General features: G+C 39.1%; 1 protein-coding gene across 1 annotated transcript; it reads right to left on the reverse strand.

Annotated features, from left to right (window-relative positions):
* Nucleotides 1–1,661: 1,661 nt before the first annotated feature.
* On the reverse strand, nt 1,662–4,500 carry prmt2 (protein arginine methyltransferase 2). The gene is made up of 8 exons (XM_062533669.1): nt 4,384–4,500; nt 4,137–4,298; nt 3,633–3,797; nt 3,239–3,414; nt 2,952–3,081; nt 2,632–2,768; nt 2,313–2,490; nt 1,662–2,143 (listed from the first exon to the last, which is right to left on the reverse strand). The coding sequence occupies exons 1-8, from the start codon at nt 4,498–4,500 to the stop codon at nt 2,117–2,119; spliced, it is 1,092 nt and encodes a 363-aa protein (XP_062389653.1). The 3' UTR covers nt 1,662–2,116.
* Nucleotides 4,501–11,205: the final 6,705 nt, after the last annotated feature.

The following is an 11,205-nucleotide window of genomic DNA, read 5'->3' on the forward strand; positions in this document are numbered from 1 at the left end:
GGGTTAATTGATTACACACTCCAGCATCCAGAAGTAGCCTACATCCCACCCTCCTGCCGCCTGCGATTAAACCAAAGATCCTTAATTATTGACCCTCTCTGATTAAACCCTCTCTGATTAAACCAAGAGTTTTTTTTTCACTCACCTTTTTTTCGTTCCTCTTCTGCTAGGAACACTTGTCATCTTTAGACAGAAAATAAGCTGGATCCTACAGTAGAAGTGAGACGCTTAGCCATAAATATTAGCCTCCAATGGTAGCCTATATTGTTTTGACAAAATAGCCTTCATTTTATGGCCTAAGAGTAATTTCGAATAAATATTAATACGTGCTACATGTCAGCATGAGTTAGCAAATAATGAAGCAATCTACTGTCGGTATCAACTTTTATTTGATGGGGCAACTATACCCCGCCCAATAAGCACGAAGGACATGCATTACGCAGGAAACGAAAGTAAAGCACACCTGTTTCCGAACAGTCAGTGCCATTATGATGAACAGTCATTACGTTTCTTTTTTCCATGAGTGAATGTTATAGTGTCAGGAAAACGAAACCTTTCGTGCATGCTTCATTGAGCCCTAGGTAGGGACAAGGGTTGGCTAAGGCCACTCAAACAGTCAAGATTTATTTAAATAGGCTTTATGACATAGACAGGTTTTTCAGTTGGGCATCAGTACAGTGTGGGCTACAGCCTCAACTTAGATGTTCACTTTATTGTCAGAAATATTGGGGTCACCTGCCTTGACTCAGATATGAACTAAATTGACATCTCATTCTTAATCCATAGGTTTAATATTATGTTGGTCCACCCTTTGCAGCTACAGTACAGTATAACAGTTTCAACTCCTCTGTGAAAGCTTTCCACGAGGTTTAGATGTATGTTTATGGACATTTCTGACCATACTTCCTGAAGAATTCTTCCCAAAGATGTTCTATTTGGTTGAGATCAGGACTCTATGCAGGTCAGTCAAGTTCATCCACATCAAACTCTGTCATCCATTATCTACCTCTTGCTTTGTGCACTGGTGCTAGTGAAAGGAACTCATTAACCAAGCATTAACCAAGAAATGTTGGACAATTCCACCACACACTCCTACACCTTGTGGGAAAGGCTTCCCAGAATAATTGAAGCTGTTATAGCTGCAAACGGTGAACCAACATCATATTAAACCCTATGGATTAAGAATGGGATGTCACTTAAATTCATATGCGAGTCAAGGAAAGTAGAGGGGCAGGATAGGTGCAAAAAGCATTAAAGTGCATGGGGGGTACACTACAATGTAAACAGGATGATAAAAAACAAATCATTGACTAAAAAGAACAGTAAAATACTAAATACTAAAGATAAAGATGCGCATGAATGTACTGAGGATTGGTACTGTGATCCAGTATAAGGTGTGTGTCAAGTTGGTAGTGCAAATAAATCCAACAGTGCAAGGTTAAAGTCTAGTGACCAGCAATAAATATGTACATACTGTATGTAAAAATGGACAATAAAAAATGTAAGCAAAGTAAAGTAATAGTTTTGTGTTCCCTTGCAAATAACTTTTGCGTTCCCTCGCAATAGTTTTGTAATCCATCGCAAATATATAAGAAATAATAATGTTATATTTTCAGAAATAAAGTAATCCGTTGTTGTTTATTTGTTTATTTGTTGTTGTTTATTTGTAAAATACATTTTTCTTTTACATATACTATGTGGTACCAAAACTTTATATTTACCAACAGTCATGTATTACAATGTAATCACATTACATATTACTGTAATCATATGGGATGGTGGTGGTTAAAGAGCTGAGCTAGCATGCAGTTGCCTGGAAAATGTGGGTTCAATTCCCGGCTTCCAATGTTGTGCCCTTGAGCAAGGCACATAACCCTAAGTTGCTCCGGGGACAATGTACACTGTAGTCCCTTACTAAAATTCACATAAGTCACTATGGATGAAAAGGTGTCTACCAAATGAAAAAATCAAATGTAAATATGAATACAGTAAATGTTGGTAAAACAGCCGATTGTGCTAGCAGCAAGGATTAGGTATTCTCCAAGCACCCAGTGCCAAGCTGTTTCGGTCTGTTTTTCTTGCTCAGTCATCCATGCCAGGGTACTGTATGTGAGCGTCATCGCCACATCGGAAAAGTTTTCAGCTGCATCCATCAAGCACAGAAATAAAGGTAAAATGGAATGTGATGTAGTAATAATATCATGTATCACAGGTAATATCACAATGAACAATCATGTCATGTATAATAACTGCATTTTGCTGCTATGAAAGAAAATCAAGCAAATTATTATGAAACACCCAAGAAGGCTTGCCTGGCTTTGACTGGAGTGCCCTGTGCTATTGCTATTGATGCTCCACTCAAAAGTGATAGTCAGATGTCTCCTCCAAAAGGGGTTCCTCTGGAAGACAACAGTACCAGAGATGCAGTCCCCAGTATGTACGGTAGCTGGTTCGTCCAGCATAAATAGTGTCTGCTTCCAGTGCGTAGGTCTTAGGGGACAGAGGATTGTTGAAAGATGAAAAATGGCATTTGAATGTAAATCTAAACATTTTTTATGAACATTTATCCAGCAGTCTAACCATCAGACAAAAATAGCCTTTAATCTAAGAGTCTGAGTTTAATTTACTTACGCAGAGTGAGGTCCTGTGTCCAGAATCATAGTTGGCCCATCCCTCTCAAGACCATGGAATCCTACACTAAACCAGGCAGTGAATCCATGGAAAACACCAGTTTTCTCTACTTTGAAGCAGAATTCCCCATTTAATTTCTGCAGGAAGGATAACAATTGTTATAGAGTTGTTAGAATTGCTCTTTTAATGTTTTTATGCCATGTTCTAAGTTGCTTTGGTTAAAAAGCGTCAGTCTAATGTAAAAAGCACACTCAGAAATGCTACTGCAAAAATTAACCCTTTCTCAAAGAATGATTTGCTCAAAGACACACCAAGTATACCTCCAAATCAGACACTTGAAGTGTGTGCATGTTAAGAGTTATGACATCACTTGGTGTACAAAGGCAGTCCTCTGGTTGGATCTGATGGCTGAATTTTGGCTTGGAGAAAAACTCCTGTTTAGCAACCGGTCTGTGGATCATATGCACATATTAGTCAAGGTAATGTACTACGGGGACATGGTGGATGATGTTCATAGCAAATGTTTATCAACAAAGAGCAGCTTTATAACTGACTTACCAATATGAAAAAGAACAAAATCAATACAAATCATTGCATAGGGTCTTACTGAAGGCAGCTGAAGTCCAGGCCATAGGGCTTTTCCCAGAATTCCACTTTCTCACTGAAGTCATTGAAGGCCTCACAGGGTACCATGGTGATGGAAGCAAGCGATGGCCACATCATTCCTCCCTCCTTTAGCCAACGGTCCCGAGCATGCAGCACAGACTCTAACATGAACTCAAACTGACAAAACACAACACGTTTACCAAACCAGTTTATAGCATTGCAATCGACAGAAGTGAAGCAAAGGTTTTGGTATGTTTGACTGGTGATGTATTTTGAAATGGGTGGAGTCTGTGATTCACATTTAGCATCTGTGTCATGCCTAGGGTCACCTGATATAGTTATTCAAGTCATCAACTTGTGAGTAGAACGAAAACATGTTGAAATTGAACTGATACCAAGAGACAGTTTCCCATCCACTCAGACACCAATACATCCACTCTCTCTGGGAGTGTGAGTTCCTCCATACGCCCTTGGAGAACAGTCACTATTCCTTCACAGCCATTGGCCTTGACCAGTCTCTCTGTGTATTCTGCCATGGTGCTTGCCTCCACTGCATACACCTGTGACAGAAAAGGCAGATTGATTGTTATGCTATATTTCAAGCAATCCGACATTTTTCTTAGTTACTTTTAGTCCAACATTTTAGGCTACTTTGTTTCTTTCATCGTAATTCTGGTCTTGAAAATGACAGCTTGAGTACTGCTTTTACTGTTACTGTGTCATTGAATGATTTCATATAGTGTCACTGCTGGGCTACTAACAGAAAATCTTCGTTTTTGCGCTGACCACAAGATGGAGATCTTGCACAATATTCTGGAAGTCAAACACACACGATGCTACATTCTTTTACCAACTCTTAACTATTTGGTTATAACAGATTACATTCGTGTTATTATTACCGCAGCAGGCTCAGCAAAAGACGCACAAAAAAGGCTGATGATTCCTGTGCCACATCCCAGATCTAGGACAACTTTATCCTTTAGCGTAGCCCGGTTACTAAGGATGACTTGTCTATATGTCTCGGTGCGTGGCTTGTCAGACAACATCTCCAGATGTAGTCTCTGTAACAGGAACAGGTACATGGGCTGATAAGATTCATTGTTGAAAAGCGTAGAATAATACTCGTTTTTTTTACACGGGACTCACCAATGTTCCATAGCTTCCAAAGTATTCTTCATCTTGCCAAAAGTCATCCTGGTCAGGCTCTTGCCGTTGCAAGTAGCTGGAAGGAACATATGGGACATTCCGCCGAATGAGTGCCATTTGCTAGTTGAAAACCTCCAAAAATAAACTTATTTTTTTAGGATTTTTTTCCACAGAATCTATCAACACACAAGTGAAAGTATTCAAAAAATGTTTTGGTCAAACTCAAGGGACTATTTTGATTTTTTGTATGGCTTTCAGTGCTATTATTCTTAGTAAAAGTAACAGCAATGAGAGTAACAGCAATGAGGTTTTTGCATATAATATGCAAATAAATTAAGTATGGCAACCTGATGTCTATTCTAACTTCATGAGGACATTGAACACATACTAATGCTTTAATATCACTCAATATTTTTTGATGTTATTGGTTTCTTTAAAAAATAATTTCGGTAACAGGAAAGAGATTTTAGATTGACCCGAGTCTCTCAGATGTACAATTTCATAAGATATTCAAGAAATAAAAATGAAAGAACTTACTTTTGGCCTTCCTTTGGCCTTTAGAAGGCTTAATGATCTAATTTTCAACTAAATATGTGATTTGTCGAATACTCCAATGTTTTTAGGAGGGAAAATATGTTGGGGTAACAGGAATGAGTCAAAACCTGGGGACGCACCTATAATTAGTATTTTAAGTAAAAATATATAAATTTGTTACGAAAAATACATGTTAGACACATAGTTGGGACATAGATGTACATAAGAATAAAAAGAAAAGAAGATTTCAGAGTGATTTTAGGAATAATATTTCATGGTGAAATGAAGATTTTAGCATCGGGGACAGCACAAAAAGGCTGATTTTCAGTGTTTTAGGGTGTTTTTGTCCTATGTTCTGAACAATGTACCTGGAATTTGCACCTAGTTAGTATGCAGTGTACATTAGTTAACAATAAAAAGTGGCTTTGGGGTAAAAATTGTGTGTTAAAATGTACATAATCCCCTGGGGACATAAATGGCATTCATTCGGCGGAATGACCCATATCCAAAACGTCCTCGCAACTCTGCCCACCACCAGTCGGATGAATTATTTTCATGAACGAACAATGTGTCTCCTATAGAAAAACTAAGCTATGGATAATATGAGACTTGGTCAGCAAAATACTTCTGAAAGATGTAGACTAACTCCAAGGGCCAACTAGTGCATTAGATGTCTGCGCACCAACAGAAAGACATATTATATTCCAAAGTGGATTAAAACACTTGAGCCAATAGGCAGGGTAGCCCAAATAGGCCTAGGCTATACTAACTCACCTGATTGTATCCAGTAGCAGAGAAGTTCGCCATCCCGACGAACTCTTCGGTGGTGGCAACATCATTGTCATGAATGCAATCCCTCTCTACTTCAAACATTATTTTTACACACTTGAAGAAATTAATTAGAGAGCGCCTCGGTTTACTAGGCCTTAACTGACCGCAAGTGTGATGTTTTTATTTGTTATCATAAATGTAATGATTTAACGGACTATGAAAGTTTTGGACAACTCAGCTGCCGCCAACACCCGCTTTCTTTTTCCATAGACCTCTGAAGTTCGCCTACAAAAAAGCTGCCATCTTTGAAATTCGGTATCTGGCGATTTTTCCTATGGGAAAATAACATGGGGATTTTGAATTATCGCACCTGTTAAACTCTCGCGGGGACGATAAAGTCTTAAAGAGTTACTTCACCCCATAACTCCACCCACTTCACATTTCTGAAAACGGCTTTCAAAATGGGCGAGACGTTCTGAAATTTGGAGAGAGAGTGCAGCACTGCTGCAACCAATCAACCATGGTGATTTCGTGTCAATCTGGGAATGAGTGCTGCAGACATGGCTTATCACAGGTAGGCTAATCAGGGCAGCAGGTGTTGGGGCGTTTCAGTCCTAATTTGTAACGACCCGGTGACGTAGTGTCGGACTAGAAGTGCAGGACAACGTCATCATTCCAATAGTATTTTGGACCAACATGCCATGGCATGTTTTCAAACGGTAGTATGCGCGAGAGAGCAATATCTCCAATACAAAATCAGACGAAATGTTACGTTTGTCGAGAAACACGATTTTTGTCAATATTAACCCTGGTAATAGTACAGTTCACCACTTATGAGTATTTTCAATCAATCAACAGCTCAAAAAACCTATTTTAGGGTGCAGTGACCCTTTAAATGCAGACGTTTTCCTGAACACACTTTTGTCCTCTGCCTTCTTGTGCATACTGTGATCTCCGGTACGTGAAGTCGGCACACTTTCATTTTTGCTACCCCAGAGCTAACTGGCTAACTAACTTAATGGCAAGTTGCATCGCAAGTTAGCTCTGGGGTAGCAAAAATCAAAGTCTGCCGCCTTCGCGTACCGGAGATCACAGATTCCTCTCGAAGGCAGAGGACAAAAGTGTGTTCAGGAAAACACCTGAATATCCGATTTTGTCATCCCCGCGAGAGTTTAACAGGTGTGATAATTCCAAATCCCCATGTTAATTTCCCATTGGAAAAATCGTCAGATACCGTAACTCCAAATATGGGCAAAGATGGTAGCTTTTTTGTAGGCGAACTTCAGAGGTCTATAGGCCTAGGTCTAGGTAGGCTAGGCTATTCAGATAGGACAGTTAACCTGAATTGCATCCGATTATAAAAGATAATTTACAAAGTAGCCTACAGTTAAATTGGGATCACAAAAATAGCGTATTTTCGAGATTTACACAAGAGGTAGGCTAGGTTGTTTTCGCAGGAAAATACATACAGTAGGCCTACAGTGGATATGATGTGAACTTCCGTGTAGCAAGTTAACAACAGGCTCATGGGTAATGTAGTCAGTTTTATTGTCATACCAGGTTGAAGTTTTCTTCACACAATGAAGTGTTGTTAAGTGTTATGAAGAGCAGTTAAGCGTCATTCATGGTATAGGCTAAGGAATTTCAAGACATACCATTTCAACTCAAAGTGTTTCTGTCTCTTTGAAGCCTAAGGTTGGATCATCCAGCAGGTCACTTTAACTGATCTGTACCATATCTGAGCTAATGATGAGGGGAATGCACAATAGAGGTATGAGGAATCTGGATGATCTGGAGAGAATCTGTAAATACTGTTCTGTTGCTTAGTCTCCAACTTCATGGGATAGCCTAGGCTACCTATCAACAGACAGTCGCAGGCTTGCTCCTGAAATCTGCCAAGCCATTATTATATAGCCTATACGCCTTTATACGTAGTTAAAATACAGAATATTAGGCTATCCACCTTATTCCTTAACCCGGAAATATGTATCGTTGCGATGGTTACGAGACTGTTTTCAACTTCCGTTCATTCTGTTAACATGTGCGTTCTCCGTAGCGAACTAGATTATGCCTCAACTTAGATTTCTTTCGAAATGTTGACAAGTCTGCCCTCGGCATGTATTAACTACATCATATATAACCGATATAAAATAGAAAAGTTTACTTTTATATGCGTTATGATATGTTAAGCACCGTAAACCGTCACGTTAAAACAGATACAATGCAGCTTCGCCGGAAATAGAAAACCGTCTCGGTGTCATGGCGACCCCCATTGTTGGGCTGCGGAATATCGTGGATAGGCCTAACAGTTAGCCTACAATTTAGAATAGGCCTACAATATATTTAAGAGATTACATTTTGAATCATTATAACACGTAGACCAAGGTTTTTCAAACTCAAATTATGTTTTGTTGATACTGATAGCCTAAATGAAAAACCTCTCAGGGAATGTAGAATGTAAAATTAGTTTTGTTGTACAGTAGGCCTAGGGGAGCGCCGGGTCGATTGGGACATGGGGCAATTGATACACAGCGATTTCCTCGAAAACCATCCAAGCTTGAGCCGTCAGATTTTGACACTACGTCTAGCACATAACACCTACCAATCCTGGCAAATCTCGTGAAATTACGTCACGCCATTCAAAAGTTATTAGCGGGAACCGGTTTTCGTCTACGGTAAGTAAAATCTTACATGCGGTAGTTTTTTTGTGATCAAAAGTTCTATTTTGGGTGCCATGCAATAATAATATGATCAAACAACAGATGAATTCGTACTTAAACAGACCCTAAAGTATGCAATGTCATAGTTTTGAAGTTTAGAAGCAAAACAGGTTTAAGTGTCAGTAGTCGCTGGAGGTTCAATTGGTACAGCTGTTTAAATCCCTAACGCTATAACCCGGATGTGGCCACATACACGACCAATATCTGTATAAATCACCGAATTAATAACTGTTTTGCGAGGAACAACAACTGATTTGAGTTAACAACAACTTGTTTGAATGAACTACATATATTTTGAATGAACAAAACATGTGTATGACATGAATTCAGATATTCAGCGAAGTGAGGTAAACAAATATTACATGCGGTAGATTTTTTTTTTGATCAGAAGTTACGCACGGGACAAAAATATTTGTTTGACCTAGTTATATTGCGAGAAATAATGTGACATTTTCGGGATGACGAGTACACTAGTATGTTGTCCGATATGCTTCATAAAAACGTGAGTAAGGTCAGTAGTTGCTGTTTAAAACATGCTGTATTAATTGCCCCTCCTATGTGTCTCAAACGACACGCATAGGTAGGGCATTTGAGACAAATGTCAACCTACGTTCAAAGTTTGAAAACAGCGCGATCATCCAACATATGTGTTAAATTACACTTGTAACTAAGACACAACACATGTGAGTTGTTGATCACATGATAAAAATGTTTGTGTACATAACGTAATCTTTGAAAAGATCGTTTAACTGAAAAGTGTCTCAATTGACCCGGCGCTCCCCTATAGGGTCCATGTCCACTGTAGCATGTTTTAGACCAGTAGGCCTATAGGGTCCATGTCCACTGTAGCATGTTTTAGACCAGTAGGCCTATAGGTTTCTTACGTTTCTACAGCGTGTTCTGCAAAAAGGCAGGTAACTCCCCATACATTACGCTGTTGAAGTTCATCATTAAGATGTGTATATTTTGGTAGCCTTTGAGCCTATACCCATTAATGCCATTAAGTGTTTCATAGCATGTAGGTTCATATGCAATCAGTCCTCACTGTAAAGCAGATTTTGGGATGTTGTTGACACTAGTTCACATAATATCACATAACTGTTTCATCCACTGATAATAACATATAAATAACATGTAATCTATCAGAATGTGTTACAAAATAAATTTTAGTGCATGTAGCCTATTAATCTGTAGTGGAATACATTTTAAAAGTAATGTTCCTTTCACATATGTTAAATTCGAACTGTTAAATAACAGGTAAGGTAATTATGTGTGTGCACGCGTGCGCACACAGGTCATGGTTATTCATTTGTGAATGTCCATCTAAATACCGTATCTACAGTATGGTAGTATGAAAGGTTGTGTGTATTTCAGTTGTATGAGTGAAATGGCATAACATGTCCTGTAGATGTCATTGTTTCCCTTTTACTAAAATGATGCACTCCATCCATTCACTTTTTTCCTCATGACTTTATTAATACTTAAAAGTTACAGTTAATAACACAGTTTTGGTGCTTATGGTGATGTAATAGTCAAAGTCACATTTATGTAGGCTAGCAAATTATCATACATAAATGTCATTCATTGTGCTTTACAAATTATAACATTTAAGTCTCAGCCTATTAGAAAACTGATGTATCAGTGGCAATGGAAACTAGTTCAGTTTTAAGTTTCTTTACAGCATGCTACAGTTGGAGTAGATGATCTCCATAGGGAGGAGGTTCCAGCTGTGGTCATCAAAATGCCTAAATGTCATTTCATCTGGTTTGGTTTTGGCGCTGGGGACTAAGTTGCGCAGTCCCAGTAAACCTGAGAGAGCAGGTGTGTAGTATTTCTGAAATATATTTAGGGGCTCAGGTCATTTAGTGTCTTCTGTTGTAGCACCTTTAATTCAATTCTGGTTGGCAGTCAGTTGAAAGAGTTGGAGAAAATTGGAGTTATATGGTCTCTTTTCTGGGTTGTGCTTAAAAAGTCTGGCAGCAGAGTTCTGAATGAGCGGTACCTGTCTGATGAATGTCTTAGCAAGGCAAGTGAGAAGAACATTGTGTATACACTAATCCAGCGCAAACTTTATGGGCGCTGCCATCTTGAATATCGCCATTACTGTGTGCCTGCGAGTGTGACGAGTGACACTTGCCTGTGCTTTTCAATGACAGCATCCTGTCAGAGAATGTCTAACGAGATCCCTCTCATGAAAGAAAATGTCAGGTGAAAGGGAACATTGGATCAATGATGTCAGACTGTGGCCAAAACTTACCGATGAAGGTAATTTATTAACAACATAAGGTATTAAGACGTGTATTAATGCTAACCTCTGCAACAGCCGCCTATGGAACCAACGGGCCAATTTCTTAGCAGCCAGCCACGCAGTAATGGCAGCGCTGTGTTACTTCTGTGTTTCGCTGGATTAGTGTATAACACTAATAGAATGTGGTGTGGTCAGCCTAAAATACAGGGTGTGATGGAATTTTCAAAACACCTGTGTTCACAAAGAATCATTGTGGGGGAAGGCTTCCATATAATCCTCCTTCCTCTAAGTAATGAGGAAGGCCAAGATTGAAAATAGTGTTAAAAAGTAACTGGACTGCACATAGCGAATCAGTGACCTTGATGTTGTGTTGTGAGTCAGACAGTATGCTTCATTAATCAAACAAAAACACGTCATCCAAGGTTTTTTTTTTTTTTTTTTACACAAGGAATTAAACCCTGTTGAAGCCTTCACCTGTTTTTGCCATCAGCTTCATTCATTCTCTCTTTCTCATGCGAGTGGATGTGAAATCGGAGCGCTCCAGATATG

This window comes from Sardina pilchardus, chromosome 4 (assembly GCF_963854185.1).
Source record: "Sardina pilchardus chromosome 4, fSarPil1.1, whole genome shotgun sequence".
NCBI lineage: Eukaryota > Metazoa > Chordata > Actinopteri > Clupeiformes > Clupeidae > Sardina > Sardina pilchardus.

Bases quoted from the DNA above. Each gene is read 5' to 3' on its own strand.
- prmt2 (XM_062533669.1), bottom strand. From the start codon at position 4,500: ATGGCACTCATTCGGCGGAATGTCCCATATGTTCCTTCCAGCTACTTG. The intron at 3,415-3,632 runs GTATCAGTTCAA...GTGTTTTGTCAG, and splicing joins GGATGGGAAACTGTCTCTTG to TTTGAGTTCATGTTAGAGTC. The intron at 2,491-2,631 runs GTAAGTAAATTA...CTGTCCCCTAAG, and splicing joins GACACAGGACCTCACTCTGC to ACCTACGCACTGGAAGCAGA.